Source organism: Symphalangus syndactylus, chromosome 1 (genome assembly GCF_028878055.3).
Source record: "Symphalangus syndactylus isolate Jambi chromosome 1, NHGRI_mSymSyn1-v2.1_pri, whole genome shotgun sequence".
In the NCBI taxonomy this organism is placed as follows: Eukaryota; Metazoa; Chordata; class Mammalia; order Primates; family Hylobatidae; genus Symphalangus; species Symphalangus syndactylus.
Window position 1 is genome coordinate 90,089,775 of NC_072423.2, and position 19,329 is coordinate 90,109,103.

Genomic DNA, 19,329 nt, shown 5'->3' on the forward strand with positions numbered 1-19,329 from the left:
CGGTCCATCAGATTCAGTAAGGATTCAAAGTCCCTGAGAGAATAGGGGGTGGGTGGGGAGTGGGACTGGGGGACTCAGGAGGGGCAGGAGGGGGAGGGAACCATATACGGCTCCTCTGCCTGTCCCACACAACATCCTGCAATGGCCGTGCTAGAGGGTGTAACAAGCGGACAGCCCCCATTGGCACTCCATGTTGCCCTCAATGCCCCTTACGCCTGAGCTTGGGGTCAGCCAGGAGCAGAACCCAGCTGCCCAGGGCCTGTCTTTGCTCACCTGGCACCCACCTATTGACCTGCCTTCCAGCTGTCCCCTTACCTGTCACCTACTGGCCTGTATGTTCCCACCTCAATCCGGCCTGCTCTAATCCCCTCCCCAGTATGAGGAGGGGCTTTGGGGCTATCTCCCTCCCCACTATCCCCCAGCCCTCAAGCAGGCAGCTTGTTGATCAAGCTTCCCTGCAAGGCCACAGAACAGTGTGAACCAGGGCCATGGAGGGGGCCTATCTCCATGGTAACACAACAGCTTGGGGGCACTGGCTACCCTGGCCCATGCCCCAATGAAACCATCCTCGCCCCCTCTGGGTTTTAGACTTGCCCAGCCTCAGGTCCTCCACTGTGTCCTGGCCTGTGGGGAGATCATGCGATCTTCAGTCCGGACTCTGACTCAAGCCCAGGATGCAGGCCAAGGAGGCCCGAGCATGTGCCGATGGGGCAGGCTTTGGGGAGGTAGGTGGGAGGAGAGAGGTTGTTGGTGAAATGGGTGGACACAGTCAGGCCTCCTTGGACCTTCCCACGCTCCAGCCCTGGCCTCTAACCCAGGTGTTCCTCAGGGCACACCCTTGATCTGCCCTTTCAGCCACACCCCTAACTTCTGCACCTCCCTCACCCGCCATCAGCCTCTGCCCCTAACTTGTGCCCAGTGAGTGGAGGGTTGGCCTGGACAATCTAGCGGATCCTTCGCCTTGAGAGAAGAGGCCCGCTGTGCCAAGGCCCCCTGCCCTGCATGCCCCCAAGGCATGACCTGCCTGGTGGAGTGTCTGTAGGGAACACAGCCCACTAACAGGTGGGACAAAAGAAGGCTTCAAGCACTACTACCCCCAGGGACAAGCTCACAGAGGGTTGGGGGCAGGGCAGGCAGCCTTCAGGACCTAACCTCTGTCCCATTGGTTCCCTCTCTGGCCTTGCTTACCAGCTCACTGCAAGGTCACCTCTCCCTTCCTCTCTCTTTTCCTGCTGCTGTCCTGCCTGCCCACTGCAACGCTGACCCCTGCAGGCCTGCTAGGGCCTTCCTGGCCTGGGGACAAGCAGTCCGAGAGAAACAGGGACTTCAGGATGAACCAGAGGGTGAAGGCCGAGGGCAGGGAGAGGCCCTGAAGTCTCAGAGAAGGCAGAAGGGAGGCTGCAGGTATGGCCTAGGGAGGCTGGGCAGAGTGTGGAGCTGGAAGCTGGGTGTGCATGGGAGGGGGCTGGTCTGGGTTCTTCATTGGACTCCAATTATTTCCCACAGTCCCTTTCTTCATTCACAATAGATCAGGGAACCAAGGGCCTGGGGGCCAGGGGCCCAAGTAGGGAGAGAACTGCACCTGTCAGGTAAGGTCCTAGCAGTAGCTGAGCCCTTGGGGACCTGCACAGTAAGTGGGATGAGGGAGGGAGTACCACAGGGATCTTCTGGAACCAGCATGAGGCAAAGGGGAGCAGGAGAGGACAGATTTTTTTTTTTTTAAAGGATTGGGCCGCAGGTGTTCCTGAGAGTGGGATGAGAGGATCAGGATATAAAAGGCACTGGCTCCTGGGAGACCAGAGGGGAGGGGAGGGGTGGCCTGAGTTACAGAGAAATCAATTTGCATATCTCAGTCCCAACTGGTACCAGCCAAGGGGAGAGGGGGGAGCAGAAATGGGGGACACAGAGCCCTGGCTGAGGGAGCTGAGTCTGGGGAGCCTTGGGGGAGCCGGGGGGAAGGGAAATCTGACCTGGAACTATAGGGCCTACAAAGGTGGGCAGGGATGCCAGAGGGCAGATGCCAGAATGAGATCTCTGACTCCTCAAGGACCCCAGACGACTAGACTCAAAGGCAGACTGTGCCCTCTCCAGCCTATGTCTGACCCCACCCAGCCCAATGCCCACACCAGAGAGGAGTTAGCCTCAGGCTAGCCCCTTTCCAGTCACAGCTGCCCTACCACAGACACTGGTGGGTCCTGCAGCTACAACTGGGGTGGGCGAGACAGGTCCCAACTGCAGCCAGAGAGGCCCATTCAAGGAGGGAGTGAGGGAAGAGTTGGGGGCTGCCAGCACACCAGGGATGGCACTGGACTGCAGACCCTTTGCCTAGAAGATGCCAAGCACGTCAAGCTGGCCTCCGTGGTGAGGGCAGAGGTGCTTGGAGGAGTGGTGATGTCATGGTACCCAGGCATGGGAGAGAAGAGGAGGGAGGGAGAGGGGATGAGGGCATGGCCCCAGGCCAGTGGCCTAACAGGACAGAGGGGAGGCTGCCAGCCTGGTGGGCGAGGGGACGGAGAGTGTCCTTACTGCTTCCCTACCTTCCATCCTCATACCCCAGAGCTGGCTTCTGAACTAAGCTACTGGCTTCTAAGAAGGTGAGCAGAGCAAGAGAATACTCCTGCCGCGGGCCATGTGCTGGAAGCCGGCGGCCTCTTTGACGAAGATGCCAGGGTAGGTGACCTAGGTCCAGACAGATGAGGGGAGGGCTCTCCACAGGCAATGCCCCTTCAGCCCTCACCTAGAGGACATTCAGAGAAGGGTGCAAGGTTCCAGAGAAGGAGACTGAATCTCTCACCCTCATATCCAAGTGCTGAGTGAGGGCAATGTCTGGCGCCCATAGGTCGTCCTTAATATCGACTGGGCTGAAAAGAATTGATGGGGGGTGGGAGCCGATTCCTTAGGAGGCAGGGACAGGCTGAGGCTGCCCCTAGAGGGGAAAGAGCAAATGTGGGGCTGGGGCAACAGCGGGCAAAGCCAGCACCCACTGGACTGCCTTCAGGAGCCTCAGGGCTGCAGGCTCCTTCTGTGCAGGGTCTTAGAGCCGTTCCTTCCCCACAGCACCGCCGCCCCCAGGAGGCTGGCAGCAGGGAGCCTGGAGGCTCTTCGTTTGGGAGCACATCCTGGGCTGGGGAGTCGTGCTTTTAGCATCAGAGAGAAGCCCAGAAACAGTCCCTGATGCCAGAACTGGCAGACTGTGGGTGCTGGGACTGGGTGGAGCACCCCAGGTGGAAGCGGGGATGGAGCCTGGGCAGGAGCTGCAGGGGACCTGCCTACAGGTGGGCACTGGGTGAGGAGGCATCAGGAGCCAAGGAGGAAATGGCAGAGCAATTTCCAAGGAAGACGGGAAGATTCTTCGGCTTTGGCTTAGAGGATACCAAGCAGACAGTGGGCTCCCAGGCCACTCCCCTGGCGGGCGAAGCAGAAGGCAAAGGAGTTCGGCCCTCCCCCCCAGGACAGGAGAGAGTTTGGGGTTGTTTGCTTCCCCCTCCCCAAGCCTAGGAGAACATTCTCTTGGCACCCCCATTCTCATGAGCCCCTGCTCTCTTTCCCTTCAGGCACCCCCGTTTCACCCATCAACGCCCCTGCGGTTCCCCACCCCCCAGAGCTTCCCTGCCCAGCTGCCGCACCAGATTCCCACTTGCCCCCTGGCACCCTCTCAATTCACAGTTGGCACTGCGATGCCACTCCGCTCCCCTGTGCCCACAACCTTGGCCAAGAGCTGCCGGGATCCTCGCCCTGGGGTCCGCCAGCCCTGGCACCCCCGGGGCACCGGTGCTGGGGAGACGCGGGTGCCTCTGAGGGCACTGCCCGGCTCCCACAGGGGCAGCGGCTCCTCGCTCCGCCACACACGTTGTCCTTGGGCTGCTGGGGGGTGGGGGAGAGGTCCTTGTGGGGACACTGCGAAGCCGGTCCCGGACATCCAGCCTGGCAGTGTCCAGACTGCGGGGGATCGGGGTCCGAGCCGCTGCCGCTCGAGCCCACGCCCCCGGGGCTGGGATGACCCCTGGGGGAGCCCGTGCGGCTCCGGGCGGACAGCAGCCCCAGGCTGGGGCTCCGAGACGGCGTCCGGCGCTGCCGCCGTCCTGCCCGCCGGTGCGGGGCGCCCCAGCCCGCCGGGGCCGCGCTTACCTGGGCTGGCCGCCTCCGGGTCCCGGTACATGGTCCCCTCGTCGCCGGTTCCCTCCGGGCTCCTCAGAGCCGCCCGCGGCCGCGCGCTGCTCCGCCGCCGCCGCCGCTGGGCATGGGGCCTGGCGACCCCCGGGGGCGGGTCCGAGGGCGGGGGCCGAGCGGGCTGCACGGAGCCGCGGAGCCGGGGAGCTGGGGCCGCCCGCCAGCCCTCCCGCCCGCCCGCGGAGCACGCTGCCGCCGCCGCCGAGCCGCGCCGAGCCTCCTCCCTCCGGCCTGTGCGCCGCGTGTGCGCGCCGGAGCGTGTGTGAGTGTGTACGAGGCCGTGTGTATGTGTGTGTGTGAGCGCGTGTGTGAGCGCGCCCGGGGCACCGCCGGCGCCGCCCGCCAGCCGCCGAGCGCCGCGGCCACAGCCGCCGCCTGCGCCCGCTGGCGGCCGCGCACCGCACTGCACCCGCGCCCGCCGCCGCCCGAAGCCGCCCCGAGGGCACGGCCGCCGCCCCGCGCCCCGCCCGCCCGCCCGCCCGCCCGCAGCCCCCGGGGGGAGGGCCGCCGAGCCCCACGGCCGGGCTTGTCCGGCCAAGGGGTCTGGCTCCGCTGCGCGACCCACCCCCAGCCTGTGCTCCCCCGATGGCCGCGGCCTGGCACCGGGCAGGGCCGCAGAGCCGGCCACCTCCTCCGAGGTGCCCTATGGCTCCGATCCAAAAGGCGTGGAGATCCACTCCGGGTTTTCCGCTTGCTGGCGGCTCGAGGGCGTCAGCTCCGGACTCAACACCGCGGCGGTCCAGGGCAGACGGGCTGGTGTGTGCAAAAACCAGGAGTGGAATTTTTGGCAGCGCTGAGCCTGGGTCCTCCAGTCCGGTCTTTCTCCAAGCTCGCACACAGGTGGAGCCGAAAGGGCTAAGATCCCTGCCCTCGGTGGGAGGTTAGGCCTAGTGACCTTCCTCACCTAACCCAGCCCCACGAAAGAAGAAAATAGACTTTTCAGCCTCTGGTTATCCCTCTTCAGCAGCAGCTCCTCATCTGATCCTCCTCTCTATTCCTTGACCCTAGCACTTGGGAGGGTAGGAAGGAAATCCCTCCTTCTCCTTCCAACCCTGGACCTCTCTTGGTCCTCTCTGCCTCTCTGCCGGCTTAGCACAGTCTAAATCAGGTGAACACTCATTTCTCTAAGAACTGGGGCGATTTGATTCTGGGGCAGGGAGGAGAAGAGACCTGTCTCCCAAGGATATGAAAAATCCGGAACTGAACCATTAGTGGTATGGTAGGCAGAGACCTCTCTGCACACACCTACCTACCTAATTACCTACACACACACACACACACACACACACAGAGAGACATGCTGCCCCACACACACACACCCACACAGACATGCTGCCCACACAAAGAGACACATACACTGACGCTCCCCACGTACAGGTGCTGCCCCTACCCTTCACTGATGGGTCAGGTAAGAGGGCAAAATCCCTGGGTCTGTGGCAGCATCCTGCCCTCCCCTGTGCTAAGAATGCAGTTTGCAGGTAAGCCAGGCTTCCCAGAGTCAAGGATTCTTATTTTCACCCTGAGAAATCCACTTTTGCTGGCTTTATACTGCACTACTCACACCCAGCCACACCTCCACCTGCCCACAGTGCAGAAGGCAGCCAGGAACAACCCTCTATTCTCAAGTCTCCCCTGACACACACACAAACAGACCCCATCCCCTTGAAATCACATGGAGTCTATCCCCAACCACCACCACCACCACACACACACACACACACACACACATTCACCTCCACCTACAGCTTTTCCGGTTGAGAAAAAGATAAGGAAGTTCCCCCAGCAAACCTCCATGAAGACTGTTCCAGCGCAGAGCAGATTTCCTGGGAATGAATGTTCTAAATAAAAATGGAAGGAAAAAAGGCATCGTAGGTTAAGGCCACAATTCCTCAGTGGCCAGAAATCTCAGCCCTCACCCTGTGGGGAACGGCCATCCTATTCCATACATCTCACAGTTGTCTTCCCTCACTCACCCATGTGCAGCCAAGAACCCAGGAGTTATCTACACTCTGCTTTAGGGCCTGGCAAACCCCAGAAAGCTAAGCCAACAGGCTGGGACTGCAGGGTCTGCAACCTTGGCTCATTCCCCCACCCACCCCAGCTGCCTCTTTCATTGCCCTAGTAAAGAGTAAACAGGGGCTGGGTATGGTAGCTCACACCTGTAAGCCCAGCACTTTGGGATGCCGGGGCAGGAGGATCACTTGAGCCCAGGAGTTGAGGCCAGCCTGAGCAACATGGTGAGACCTCATATCTACAAAGAAAAAAAAAATTAGCCCAGTGTAGTGGTGCGCCCCTGGGGTCCCAGCTACTCGGGAGGCTGAGACGGGAGGATGGCTTAAACCCAGTAGTTTGAGGCTGCAGTGAGCCATGATTGTACCACTGCACTCCAACCTGGGCAACAGAGTGAGCCCAGTCTCAAAAAAGAAGAGCAAATAGGGCACCCTCAACCCCCCACAACAGGTGGGCACACAGACAGGTTCCCTGCTGAGGAATCTCCCCACTCCAGATCCCTCCACCCATCAATCTGAAAGTCCAGAGAGGGAGAGCAGAATTCCTCATTCCACCACTCAACAGGTCTTTACAAAGCATCTAAAGTTTTTCAGAGTTGACAGAGAGGACATCTGAGAGATTCCCCAGGCTGCCCCTTGCAAGTGTCAGGTGGTAAAGGCAAGGCCTCTAGAGGAGAAGGAACTGACCCAGGGAGCTAAAGGCCCCGGAGCCAGCACCCCGGGGAGCTGGTGACAGAACCCAGAGTAAGAAACACTCTGGTTGAGACTCCCAGCCCTTTGCTAACCACCGTGGGATTCATGAGGAGACTCAGTGCTTGCTCCCATCTGAGGGCTTATAGCCTGTTTCTTACAAGAATGTGAAGCCAAGTCTTATCCTCTCCTCACAGGCATTAGACAGTCCTTGTTCCAGGATGTCAGAGCTGGACAGCTCCTCAGACACACAAGAGAAACGCCATGAGACATAGTTGTGCAAACTGCGGCTCTGGGGCATTGGGAATCTTGGGTGGTTTTTAAATTCCTGCTTGCAGCATTGACACAGAAAAAGCTTTGAAGACACCCCTTCTCTAGGCCTCAGTCACTTTGTTTAGGGGACGCAGAGTCATGGGAAAGAGGAAAGAATACAGATTTATGTGGTGCTGCCATCATTGCTGTGTTTACCCTGGGCAGACACCTCTGGGCCTCAGTTTCCTCATCTCTACAATGGGAATAATAACACCTATTTCCTTTGACTATTGTTAAGTTTAAGCATGGTGAAAAAATCAAATAACTTAAAATGATACTTGGGGGACCGGGCGCGGTGGCTCACACCTGTAATCTCAGTACTTTGGGAGGCCGAGGCGGGCAGTTCACAAGGCCAGGAGTTCAAGACCAGCCTGACCAACATGGTGAAACTCCGTCTCTACTAAAAAAAAAAATAAATAAAAAAATTAGCCGGGCGTGGTGGCATGCGCCTGTAATCCCAGCTGCTCAGGAGGCTGAGGCAGGAGAATTGCTTGAACCCGGGAGGCGGAGGTTGCAGTGAGCTGAGATTGCGCCACTGCACTCCAGCCTGGGTGACAGAATGAGACTCCGTCTCAAAAAAAAAAAAAAAAAAAAGGAAGAAAAAAGATACTTGGAACATATAATTTATTCTTTATACTTTTTGAATGCCTTTATTATTATTGTTGTTGCTATTTGTTTACCCTTAACAGAGACAACACATACTCCCCATTCCCATGTGTTGCCTGTCAGGAAAGTTCTTCCAGATGTCTAACCATGAACCATTCTGCTGCATTAGAAGGCTACTCTCTCCTGCTGGAATATCGATGAGAGCCGAGCCAACTGTGAGCTTCTAGGAGCTGCTGGGCTCCTTGACCCTCCCAGCCTGAGCCAGAATCCAATCCCAATTCTGTCTTCTGAGCACTCATGAAGAACTGGGTAAAAGCAGAAAATGGAGCCTGCAGGAGTGAGCAGGTCCTCTGAGGAAAAAGATCAGAGGCTGTGAATCACCCCTGCCCTGCCCTTGGGTCTTGTCTCTCATTGGGGAGGGCCTGAGCCTCTGGGCGTTCAGCTTTTCCCCTTCCAGCCCCGATAGGAGGCGGGCCCAAAGAGGCCCTCTCATTCTGTTTCGTTGCTGGTCCCCTGTCCCGGGTTCCATGACGTGGCAGGAAATGCGGGCAGCACCTGTTCCCCAAGGACTGCCCTGCTGTGTGCTGCAGACCCTTCAGGCCTGTTTCCTATCTGGCACCATCCTCAGGGCCAGGAGTCCTGGGTCGGCTTCAGGGAGGGACATTCTGTCCCTCAGGCGCAGATGCTGGGCCTGCGCTCTCCCAAACAGGGCCCCTGAGGCTGCCTGGCTCTGTTGCTAGGCCACGGCTAGGAGGCAGAGCTCCTGAGTTCCCCTCTGGCCTCTACCTGGCATGGCCTTCATTGTTGCTGTCTCCCCACAGTCCTTTCCCCCTACCCCCACCCCATTGGCTATGGGCTGAATTATTAATAAAAATGCTGAGGAAGCTGTTTGTGCAGCTCACGTGACAGAACAAACACACCTCTCTCCTTGCCATCATCCATGTGGCAAGAGACCCAGGCTGAGCATTCGCCTGATTCAGGAGGGACAGGCTGAGACCAGCTGGAAGGTGTCTGTGCAGGGCAACAGCAAAGCCCACTGGTGGTGACAGGCCAGGAGTGAGGACTTGTTCTGTCATCCTGTCCCTGCTCCTACCCGCTAGTCTTCCCCATCCTCCTCTGCAGAGGACAAGAGTCTGGAGAAGATAAAAGTATAAAGTTAACAGATATCTCCACCCCAGAAACGACATGACAGCAAACTACTAGGAGGCAGCTGCAGCCATCTCTCTACCCACCTCATCACCATCAATACTTGCTGATCTATTGCCTCCTCTAGCCAGATCCAGTAACTACCAGATCTCAGAGGCCCACCCAGAGTCTATGCTTGTCACATTGCTGCCGGGCTCTGCTCTGGGGGCCTGGTGCTAAAAGGCAGGGTTTGGACCCCAGCATCAAGGGAAGAATCTGAGACTCGAACTTGGGTCCTGCCTCTGTCTGTTTCTCTGTTTGGCTTTGGCTGGTTACTTGACATCTCTGGGCCTCAGCTTTCTCATCTGTAAAATAAGGCTAAGAATTGCTCCACACAAAGATGTGAGAATTCCCTGGGGAGATGGCAAGGGCTGGGTGTCTTTCTTGGTTCCCTAGGGGTAATCCCAGGCACCAAAGACCCTGCTGCAAGCTGACCTTCCATAGCTATAGGCCCCCAAGGGTCTCTCAGGCCATGTTACAGGCCAGAAACCTTATTCCCACCCCACCCTCACCCCATCTGTCCTCCCACACCCCTTCACCCTGTAACCTCTTCATCCAGGTTCTGGCTCTCAGTCTCTCTCTTCTCCATGGTCACCCTGACACTCCCCAAGTGCTTGGCTCAGCCCCTTAAATCCCTCACCACCCTTAAAAGATTAAAGTTGGTATTGCTTCTTCTGGCTTGGGACAGCCCCAGCCTTGGTCAGAAGTTTGGCCTTGGGCCTCTGCTCTGAGACATTCCCTACCCCTTGGGCAGCTCTGGGACCCCTGAGACTGACTGAGGGCCATGGGGGCTAGTGAGACCCCCTCCCTGGGATGCACTGTGGAAGCACCTCAGTTTGCTGATTACTAGATGAGTGACCCGGGGTTAGCCCCTCAGTCCTTCTGAGCCTCATTTTACCACTCTGTACCATAGGATGTTGTTTTTTAATCTTGACTGGGTCTTGGACCCCTGTGAAAATCTAATGAAGTCAGTGGACCTTTCCTCCCTAGAAAAGTGCATACACAAACACAGACACAACATTTTGCCCATAATTGGTGTGTGTTGGGGTGCGGGTCCTTCGGGTTCCAGATGAAAACCCCTGGCCCAGAAGCCTGCAAGACTGCTTCCAGCTCCATCAGTCTGAACCCAGTTCTCTGCCCTCCCCATCCTCTCCACAGTGACTTTTGGGTGTGGGGGAAGAGGGGAGAGTTAGGGAGGTGGGCTGCTGGCCTATCCACACCTTTTCTCCCTCCTGCCTCAGTGGGCCCCTCCCCCAGCATTTCCTGTGGCTGGTGCCAGCTTGTCTGCAGCTCAGATTAGCATTTCAATCTCTCTTGGAACCCACTGAACTGGCTTCACCTGCCTTTCAAGGTATTTAAAGGTTCTTTGACCAAATGCTTTTTGATCCTCCACTGATGGGAACCAAGCAGAAGCTCTTTCCCCAACTGTCCCCCCTCCGCCTAATGATTAGTCTCTAAGAGCTCTTTTGATATTGCAGAAACCTTCTGTGGTTTGTTCAAAGCCGTGGGCCTTGCAGCCACCTCCCCCGGGGACCCAGGCCAGTCAGCTCCAGCCTCCACCGCCCATACCCAGGGGTGGCCTAGTTAATGGGGGCCTCCCAGAGCTGAACGACTCTGGCCTGAGTTGGACCCCGAGACCCGAGCCCAGCTGGTAGAGGGGTCAAGCCCCGCTCCTCTCAGGGAGCCCAGGACAGGTCTGGTAGTGTGGGGTGGGGGATCTGTTCCCCAGCCTTCAGCGGTCCATGACTCTTCTTCCCGTCCAGCTGAGGCTGCACAGACAGGCATGCAGTCCCACGATGATAGCAATTGACCTGTTTCCAGGTCTGAGGCTGAGGCTGAGAAGGGGAAACTGAGGCTCTGAGAAGTCCAGGGTTCAGGCCTTGGGGTGTGAGGAGGCAGGGGCCAGAATCCACCAACCCAAGACCTGCTCCAGCAGCCCCACCCCAGCCAGCACCACTCGCCGCCCGCGCTCCTGGTCCTCCAGGGCTGCGCAGAAGGCGCGCCTGGGCTGAGTCTCAGCTGCAGAATTCTTGGGGGGCGGGGGACGAGGCGTCTCCGCTCTTAATAGCTGAGCGCCCGCAAACGCCCGGCCTGGGCTCGAGGCCGGCCCCTCCAGCGACGGGCGCCCCCAGCAGAGAAGTCTTTCTCTGCAACTTGGACGGACCCACCCAGAGCGCCCCAGTATCCGGCCCGGGGCGGGAATGCGCGTGCGCGGAGGGGGTGCCGCGGAGCCCGCGTGAGCAGACAAATTACCGCGGACCTGAGAGGACGCGTCCGCGCCGGCCCGGAGGGAGGAGGGGGACGGTACACAGATGGAGGGCGGGGGAGACGACTCTCTGAGGGATCCCCAACCCCAGGATTGAGGCCCCACCCTAGCTGGAGTTGAAGACTGCAGTGGGGGTGTGGGCCTATCCCTCGCAGGTTTTGGAAGGGTGATCTGCCCCGGGAGAGCTGTGACTGTCCCAGTTCCGCGATCCCTGGCTCTGGGCTCAGGAGGATGACAGGAAGGGCCCCAGCACTCCGAGGGCTGGGCAAGTTCAGGTGGCCAGGCCCTCTCCCTCACCAAGGCCTCTGGGGGAGCTGCTGGGCTCCTTGGCCCTGCCAGCCTGAGCGCCAGAATCCAATCCTGCTCTATTATAATCATCAGAGCAGCCGGCAGCACTTATTGAGCTCTGAGGGACTGCCAGGCCCGGGTGCCAAGTGCATAACACGCATTATCCCACTTAATAGTCACAGAAGTCCAGTTGTGATCCCCTTAGGAGGGTGAGGGGGCTGAGGAGGCCCAGGGGCGTGGCTTGCGAGGGGCGTGGCCTGCCTGGGGCGGGGCCTGCCTGAGGTCGGGCAGCCGGCGGGGTGGAGGGGCAGGTGGGAGTCACACCAGCTCCAACCAGGTCTAGAGCCCAAACCTTCAACCCCTGAGCTTTCCTGTCTTCGAGTCCTCGGAGCTCTCCTGGAGGCTGAGCAGGCAACAGAGCCTGCTCCTCAGCTGGATGTGGCCCGTGGGAGGTGAGGGGGAGCAGAGGCCGGGCGCCCTGGAAAGGAGGAAGAATGGGGGATCTCCAGCTCCGTGGCTGCTTCATTTCCTGCTCTTTTCCTGCTCCCACCCCTCCCAACGGTGGGCGTCCCCCAAGGCTCCGTCCTCTCTCTTCCCTCTTCTTTCTCACCCACTCTCTTTGTGACCTCATCCACGCCCACGGCCTCAGCTTTTGCTTCATCCCCATTCCCAGCATTGTCTCTGGGGCCCTGACCTCCCTCCCAAGCTCCACAGCTGTGTACTTAGTGAAGCCTCTCCACCAGGTGGAGGAAACTCATCACCTCCCTGGGGTCACCCCACAGCTGCTAAGGCCCCATCACTCTCTCAAGCCCCACGTGGGTTCCCCAAATCCTCCCACTGCTCTTTCCCCGCACCTAATTACTGTCCATATCCATCAGACCCTTTTCTCTGCCCAGCCTCTCACACCCTGTTCACAGACTCCTGAGCCACCTCCCTAAGTCAGACACTCAAGCCGCTCAGCCTCCGCCTCACCTGGCTCCTGCCCAGTCGCTTGCCTCCCCCAGTCTTTTCCATCCAGTGTCCTCCCTCCCCGTGTGGTTTTCTTTTTTCTTTTCTTTCTTTTCTTTTCTTTTTTTTTTTTTTTTTGAGACAGAGTCTTGCTCTGTCATTCAGGCTTGAGTGCAGTGGCAGGATCTTGGCTCACTGCAACCTCCACCTCCCAGGCTCAAGACATTCTCGTGCCTCAGCGTCCTGAGTAGCTGCGATTACAGGCGCCTGCCATCATGCCTAGCTAATTTTTGTGTTTTTAAAAGATATAGGGTTTCGCCATCTTGGCCAGGCTGGTCTTGAACTCCTGGCCTCAAATGATCCGCCCACCTTGGGACTCCCAAAGTGTTGGGATTACAGGCATGAGCCACCGTGCCCCGCCTCCCTGTGGTTTTCTGAGACACAAGATCCAATTGCGCTGCTGGCTTCTCAGCCCCCGGGCCTTCGGTGGCTCCCCATGCCTGTGGAAAGGAGCAGGTTAGCCTGAGATGGAGTCTGCCCCAGGATGACTTTTGACTTCCTTGTCTTGCCCAGTGCCCTGCCTTCAGCTAAAAACCGAATTTCTCCCTATGGGTTTCCATCTTTCAAAGCCCATCTTCACTGTCACTTTGTCCAGGGAGCCATCCCTGATTCTTTCAGGTGAGTTTGAACTCTCCTCTTCTGTAGCCCCGTGGCACTTCTCAGCATTTCGGTGATGGAATTGTCTACATTGATAGCATTTATACAGCTCTTCAATCCTGCTTTCTGTCCACTTCCTCCACCCCTGCAATGGACTGGGAGCTCTTTCAGGGCAAGGATCACCCATTACTATCCACCTTCATCTTCCTCCTTTCACATTTTTTATTGATCCATTCAGCAAACATTAATGACGTAGCTGCTACGTGCTAGGCACTGCATATACAGAATCCTGCTCCTTCTCTGGGTAATTGTCATACAGTGCGACAAGTGCATTAACAGGTGGATTCAGGGAAACATGGCCCTGGGCAAGGATTTCTCCAGGCTCCCGAATGCCAGGCCCTGGCCTGAGCACCATGGGGGTGTGCAAGCTTGAACAAGACCAAGCCCTGCCCTCCAGGATGGTATCTGTATAAAAACAATAGGATGTGTACAAATGCAGGTCTGAACACAGTGCTTTGGGACCACAGAAAGCAGAGCAATGACCTTGGCCCTGGGGAAATCCTGAAGCTTCCCAAATGCCCAGCACCTTGCACCAAGCAGTAGCCTCGTAAATCTTTGCTGAATTAAATTGGTTACAGGAAGAAAGGGGACATAATAGAGACTGAAAAAGAAAATTAAGGTTATTGGGGCCAGGCGGCGGGGGATGACAGAGCATTTTCACATCTGCATGAAGTCGCCTTGTCACCCATCCCTGAGGGATGTCTTGTGGACAAATGAGATCATGGACGTGCAGTGCTCTGAACGCCTGGGAAGAAAATAACTATACAAATATCGGGGCTATTATCAGTCTATCCCCATCAGACCAGATAAGTCCTCTCCTTGTGGCCTCAGTTCCCTCATGGTAATATCAGCTGTGCCCTGTGACAATTTGCTTCTCTCTCGGGGCCTCAGTTTCCCCATCTGCAACATGAGGACATACCATGAGATGATTCTGAGGGTCTCCGGCTCCTCCAGGGAGATGCTCCAGGGACAGCTGTGTCTGACTAGGGGATGCCTTCGGTCCTCTCTTGACTGCCACACCCTGGGCTGAGTTGGGGAGTCCTCATAATGTCACAAAGGTCACTCCCTGTCCTGTTTGTCTTTCTGGTCAAACAAGGCCATGCAGAACATGAGGCAAGTGTGGACTTCTCGGCCGGAAGTTCCTCTCTAATTTCTGGGGAACAGCCTTAAGATCTGTTTTCTGAAAAAGACCTCTGTGTGAGCCCCTTCCCTTCACTCCAGGTCTGAGCTCTGGGTTCCCCTGGGGAAGGCCCATCCCTCTCCAAATCCCCATTGACCTCTCCCTTTATGGCCAGAAGTGTTGGGGTGCAAGATGCTTCAGTGAAAGGTGATGGAAGCTGTAGTGAGAGAGAAGAGAAGCTTCTCGCACAGGACTCTGATGCATGCTCCCCTATGACCTGTCCTTAGCTAAGGCACCATCACGAACCTGACCCTACAAAGCAGAGACCTTGGCCATGTCCCTACTTTCCCTCTTTTCCTTACTTGGCACATTTCGTTGGTGGTGAGTCCTGGTCTTTTTCCTTCCTGGCTCCAGTCCTTCCCAGCCTCCCCTGCCCCTCATTCATGGCCCTAGCCCCAGTCTTCCCATCTTGCATCGACTTCCTCCCTGGGTCTCCTCTTCTGCCTCCAGCCTGGCTCCCTTCCCGTCCACTATCCTAAGGGCAGCAAAGCACAAGTGTGACCAGGTTGCTCTTCAGCTCAAAGCCTTTCCATGGATCCCTAATTGCTCTTAGGAAAAAGCTCAGATTCCCTGTCTGGCAGGCAGGGCCCTTCTTGACCTAACCAGAGAGGCAAAGTCATCTTTGAGAGAGTTCTGAGGCTGAGAAAAAGCTCACTAAGGGATGGAGGCGTGGGGAGCATTTCAGGGACAGGGAAATGTGATTTCAAAGGTGGGGAGATATGATGGAACCTGGGGTGGGAAAAATCAGAAAGCAGATATGGCAGGAGGCTAGAGTGAGTGTCCAGGGTGTACCAGGCACACCTAGTGTGTTCCAGGCTCTGTTCTCATGCTGAAGATGCAGCAGTGACCAAAACAAACGTCCCTGCCCTCAGGAGCTGGCATTTAGCAGAGGAAGGCAACAATCAGCAATGAGCAAAAGAAGGAAATGTTATAGTGTGTTAGAAGGTGATGAGTGTTGTGGAAAAAGAAAAGGTGGAGAGAAGTGAGGGTTATCTGGGGGTGGATTGCAATGTTGAGACAGGGTGGTGAGGACAGGCTTCATTGAGAAGGTGGCATCTGAGCAAAGACTTGAGGGAGGAGAGGGATTTAGCACTGCAGTTATCTGGGTAACAGTGTACCAGGGAGAGGGAACAGCCAGTGCAAAGGCTGTAGGGTGGGATAATGCCTGGTTTATTGGAGGAAAGCAAGGGGGCTTGTGGGGCTGGAGCAGAGGGAGGAAGGAGGTGGTCAGGAGAGTGTGGGGGGAGAGGGGAGGACAGGTCACTGTGAGAACTTAGGGAGATGGGAAGCAACTGGAGTGTTTTTTGTAAGAGGAAGGACATGAGCTGGTTTATATTGTTAAAAGATCACTCTGGGTGTGTGTGTGTGTGTGTGTGCGTGTGTGTGTGTGTGTGTGTGTGGAGTGGGGGCAGCTGCAGGGAGATCAGTCAGGGGACTGCTGCACTAATCCCGGCAAGACATGATGGTGGTTCGGATCAGGGTAGATGCTGTGGGGGTGGTTGGGAGGGCTTGGATTCTGGATCTATTTTGAAGGCAGAACCAACTGGATTTCTTGATGGATTGGGCGTGGGTTGTTTCAAAAAGGGAGGAGCCGAGATCATCGCCTTCAAGGCTTTGGCCTGAGCCATGGAAGGCTTGGATTGCCATCGGCTGAAATGGGGTTTGTATTGGAGCAGCGCCCTTTCTCAATCAGTTTTTCACTATCACCCACCCTCAGGAGCCTTTTAAGACGTTTTTCTCTAACCACTTCCCCCGACAGCAGAATTCTTTTTTTTTTTTTTTTTTTTTGATGGAGTCTTGCTCTGTAGCCCAGGCTGGAGTGCGGTGGCATGATATGGGCTATGGGCTCACTGCAATCTCTGCCTCCTGGTTTCAAGCGATTCTCCTGCCTCAGCCTCCCGAGTAGCTGGGATTACAGGTGTGCACCATCATGCCCGGCTAATTTTTGTATTTTTAGTAGAGACGGGGTTTCATTGTGTGGCCCAGGCTGGTTTTGAACTCCTGACTTCAGGTGATCCACCCACCTCAGCCTCCCAAAGTGCTGGGATTACAGGTATGAGCCACCGTGCCCGGCCCACAATGGAATTTTACCACCACAGCTATAATGTATATATGTTCCTATACTTTGGCCCTTTGGAAAATTACAAACCATTATAATATCAATATTTTTCTGTCCCCTCGAGAACCAATTTTTGCCCACTGGGGAAGGTGGCATCCCTGTGGAGAAGGCATGTGTTGGAGCGAGTTTTGTAAGGGAGAACAGGCGCTCAGCTTGGCACACGTTGGACCTGAGCTATCTAGTGCAGGGAGGGGACGCTGAGTGGACGGTGGAACATGTGAGGTCCAGGCTAGAGGTATGGATGTGAAAGTCATTGGTGTATATATGCTGTTGCCATAAGACTGGGTGAGCTCACCAGAGGAATGAGGAATGAGATCAGAACCAAAGTCTGGGCTTGGGGCACCCCATGTTGGGCTGTCTGGAAGAAGAGAAAAAAACAGCAAAGGAGATGGAGAGGGAAAGGTGAGAGAGGTAACAGAAAACCAAGTGAGTATAGCAGGTGGCCTAGAAGCCCAGTGGAAAGAGTGTTTCAGGGAAGAGGGAGGGCTACACTGCCAAATGTCATGGGGTCGGGGGCAAGTGGCAGAAAGACTGAGAACCGACAGCTGAGTTTAGCCATGGGGAGGCCCCTGGAGATCTTGATAGGAGCATTTTATTTAGTTATTTGTTTTTGAGATGGGGTCTCACTCTGTCACCCAGGCTGGAGGGCAGTGGTATGGTCCTAGCTCACTGCAGTCTTAACGTCCTGGGCTTGAGCTATCCTCCCACCTCCCGCCTTAGCCTCCTGAGTAGCTGGGATTAAAGATGTGCACCACCAAGCCTGGCTAATTTTTAAGTTTTTTTTTTTTTTTTTTTTTTCCGAGATGGAGTCTCGCTCTGTCACCCAGGCTGGAGTACAATGGCGTGATCTGGGCTCACTGCAACCTCTGCCTCCCGGGTTCAAGCAATTCTCCTGCCTCAGCCTCCCGAGTAACTGGGACTACAGGTGTGTGCCACCATGCCCGGCTAATTTTTTGTATTTTTAGTAGAGATGGGATTTCACAGTGTTAGCCAGGATGGTCTTGATCTCCTGACCTTGTGATCCGCCCGCCTCGGCCTCCCAAAGTGCTGGGATTACAGGCGTGAGCCACCGCGCCCGGCCTTAACAATTTTTTTTGTAGAGACAGGGTCTTGCTCTGTTGCCCAGGCTAGTCTCGGACTCCAGGCTTCCAATCCTCCTGCCTCGGCCTCCCAAATCGTTGGGCTTACAGGTATCAGCCAACATGCCTGGCCCATAGGAGTATTTTTGATAGAGTGGTGGGGATGAAAGCCAGATTGGAGTGGGTTTAAGAGAGAACAGGAGGAGAAGAACTGATGATAGTGGATAGAGACACCTCTGGGAGGAGTTTTGTTGCAGAGGGGAACAAGGAATTAGGTGGCAGCCGCAGGGGAAGCAGGATCGAGAGCAGGTATGTGTAAGATGGGAGGAAAAACAGCCACTGACAGGAATGGTCTGGTGAAGAGGGACGGCATGACTTGCTGATCAGAGGGACTGTGGGCTCTGGTGCCTGCCTGGGGTGGTGGGTGAGGGCAGGCGTGGGCAGTCATCTCTCCTAGGACTCGGGGAGGCAATGTGTGGGTGCAGAGGCTGGTGGGGGCGGATGTGCCCCTGCAAATCTGGAAGTACTTCTGAGAGACTGGATTGTCTTCGGGGAGTGAGAAACAAGGTCAACAGCTGAGAGTGAGGACGGGGGAGGGTGGGGTGGGGCTTGAGGAGAGGAGATCGTGAGAAAGCATGAGTCGCCCACACGCAAGGGAGGGTGAACGGACTCAGCGGTAAGTGTGAAGAATCGCCAGCGTGAGCCTTCCCGCCCCACTCGGGCTGGGGTCAGCTGCCCACCTCCGGGATCCCGGGGCTCCCTGACCCCACTGAGGTTTAAGCCCTTACTGCTCCAGGAAAGGTTACCAACAAGCCCCGTGCAGTCAGGCAGCCAGCATTTGAATTCTCCTCCATTGCTCACTGGCTGTGTAACCTGGGCAAAGTTTTTGTTTGTTTTCGTTAATTGTCCGCATGCCTCAGTCTTCTCATCTGTGAAGTAGGGGCAGAGGTAGGAGGAAGCACTCTGTGTTATTGCTATCCTCTACTCTGTTGTTGCTATTTTGTACTGAGGAGGGCTCCGTAAATGCAGAGCGAAGGGTGAATGAGGGGAGGGGAGTTTGCTCTGGGCCCCCACATGCCAAGGAGTGGGGAGAGGAGGGCAGGTGTCACAGCTCTGCCCCTGTGCACGGACGACTCCGACTCTCTAACCCCAGGGCTCAGCTCCCATCACAGGAACTGGGATCCCTGAGGAAGCTCTCAGGTGGGCGGCCACCAGCTGAGGACAGACTTCCGAGTGCAGCCCAGGACCATCCCTAGCGCAGCCCAAGGCCAGGACCACACTGGCCGCTCCCTCCACAGGGCCCACTACTGTAGGGAGGAAGACAGGGATAGGTTGGCCCTCTTCCCCATCCCCACCCTCAGGACATCCTCCCCAGCCTGGACCTTCCTGTTTTTCCTCCCTGGCCCCTGGAGGCCGTTTCCTCCAAGGAGTCAGGGAAGGGTGTTGCTTTGTTTTCTCCTGAGCCCAGAGCTTTCTGGACTCATGAACCTCCGGATCTGGGCCTTTGAAACTCCCTGGAAAGTAGCCTGGCTGTCTAGCCCCTCCCCAGAGGCCCTGATGCCAGGAGTGGGGTGGGGCTCTGCTGAGGGTGTGGTCAGTGTGTGTGTGTGTGTGTGTGTGTGTGTGTGTGTGTAGGGGACAAGAGGATTCATGGGGACAAATGTGGCTTGGCTGGCAACAAACCATGGCAAGACCACAGGCTGGGAGCTGGCAGCCCTGGGAGGGGGCTCACAGTCTTGCAGGGAACCTGCTCTGTCATG

The 19,329-nt window shown here is 56.7% G+C and overlaps 1 protein-coding gene across 11 annotated transcripts in view; it reads right to left on the minus strand.

Annotated features, from left to right (window-relative positions):
* The window catches only part of SYT7 (synaptotagmin 7), a 67,172-nt gene extending 62,681 nt beyond the window's left edge, over positions 1-4,491 (minus strand). For 3 of the 11 annotated variants that reach the window (XR_008658422.2, XM_055282296.2, XM_055282162.2), the window contains exon 1: positions 4,129-4,491. Coding sequence is in view for 9 of the 11 variants with exons in the window: in XM_055282296.2 (XP_055138271.1) it covers positions 4,129-4,159 (31 nt within the window). In the remaining 2 variants the exon portion in view is untranslated. The remainder of the gene's footprint in view (positions 1-4,128) is intronic. The other 8 variants (XM_055282810.2, XM_055282723.2, XM_055282387.2 and 5 more) reach the window with 7 other exon arrangements.
* Positions 4,492-19,329: the final 14,838 nt, after the last annotated feature.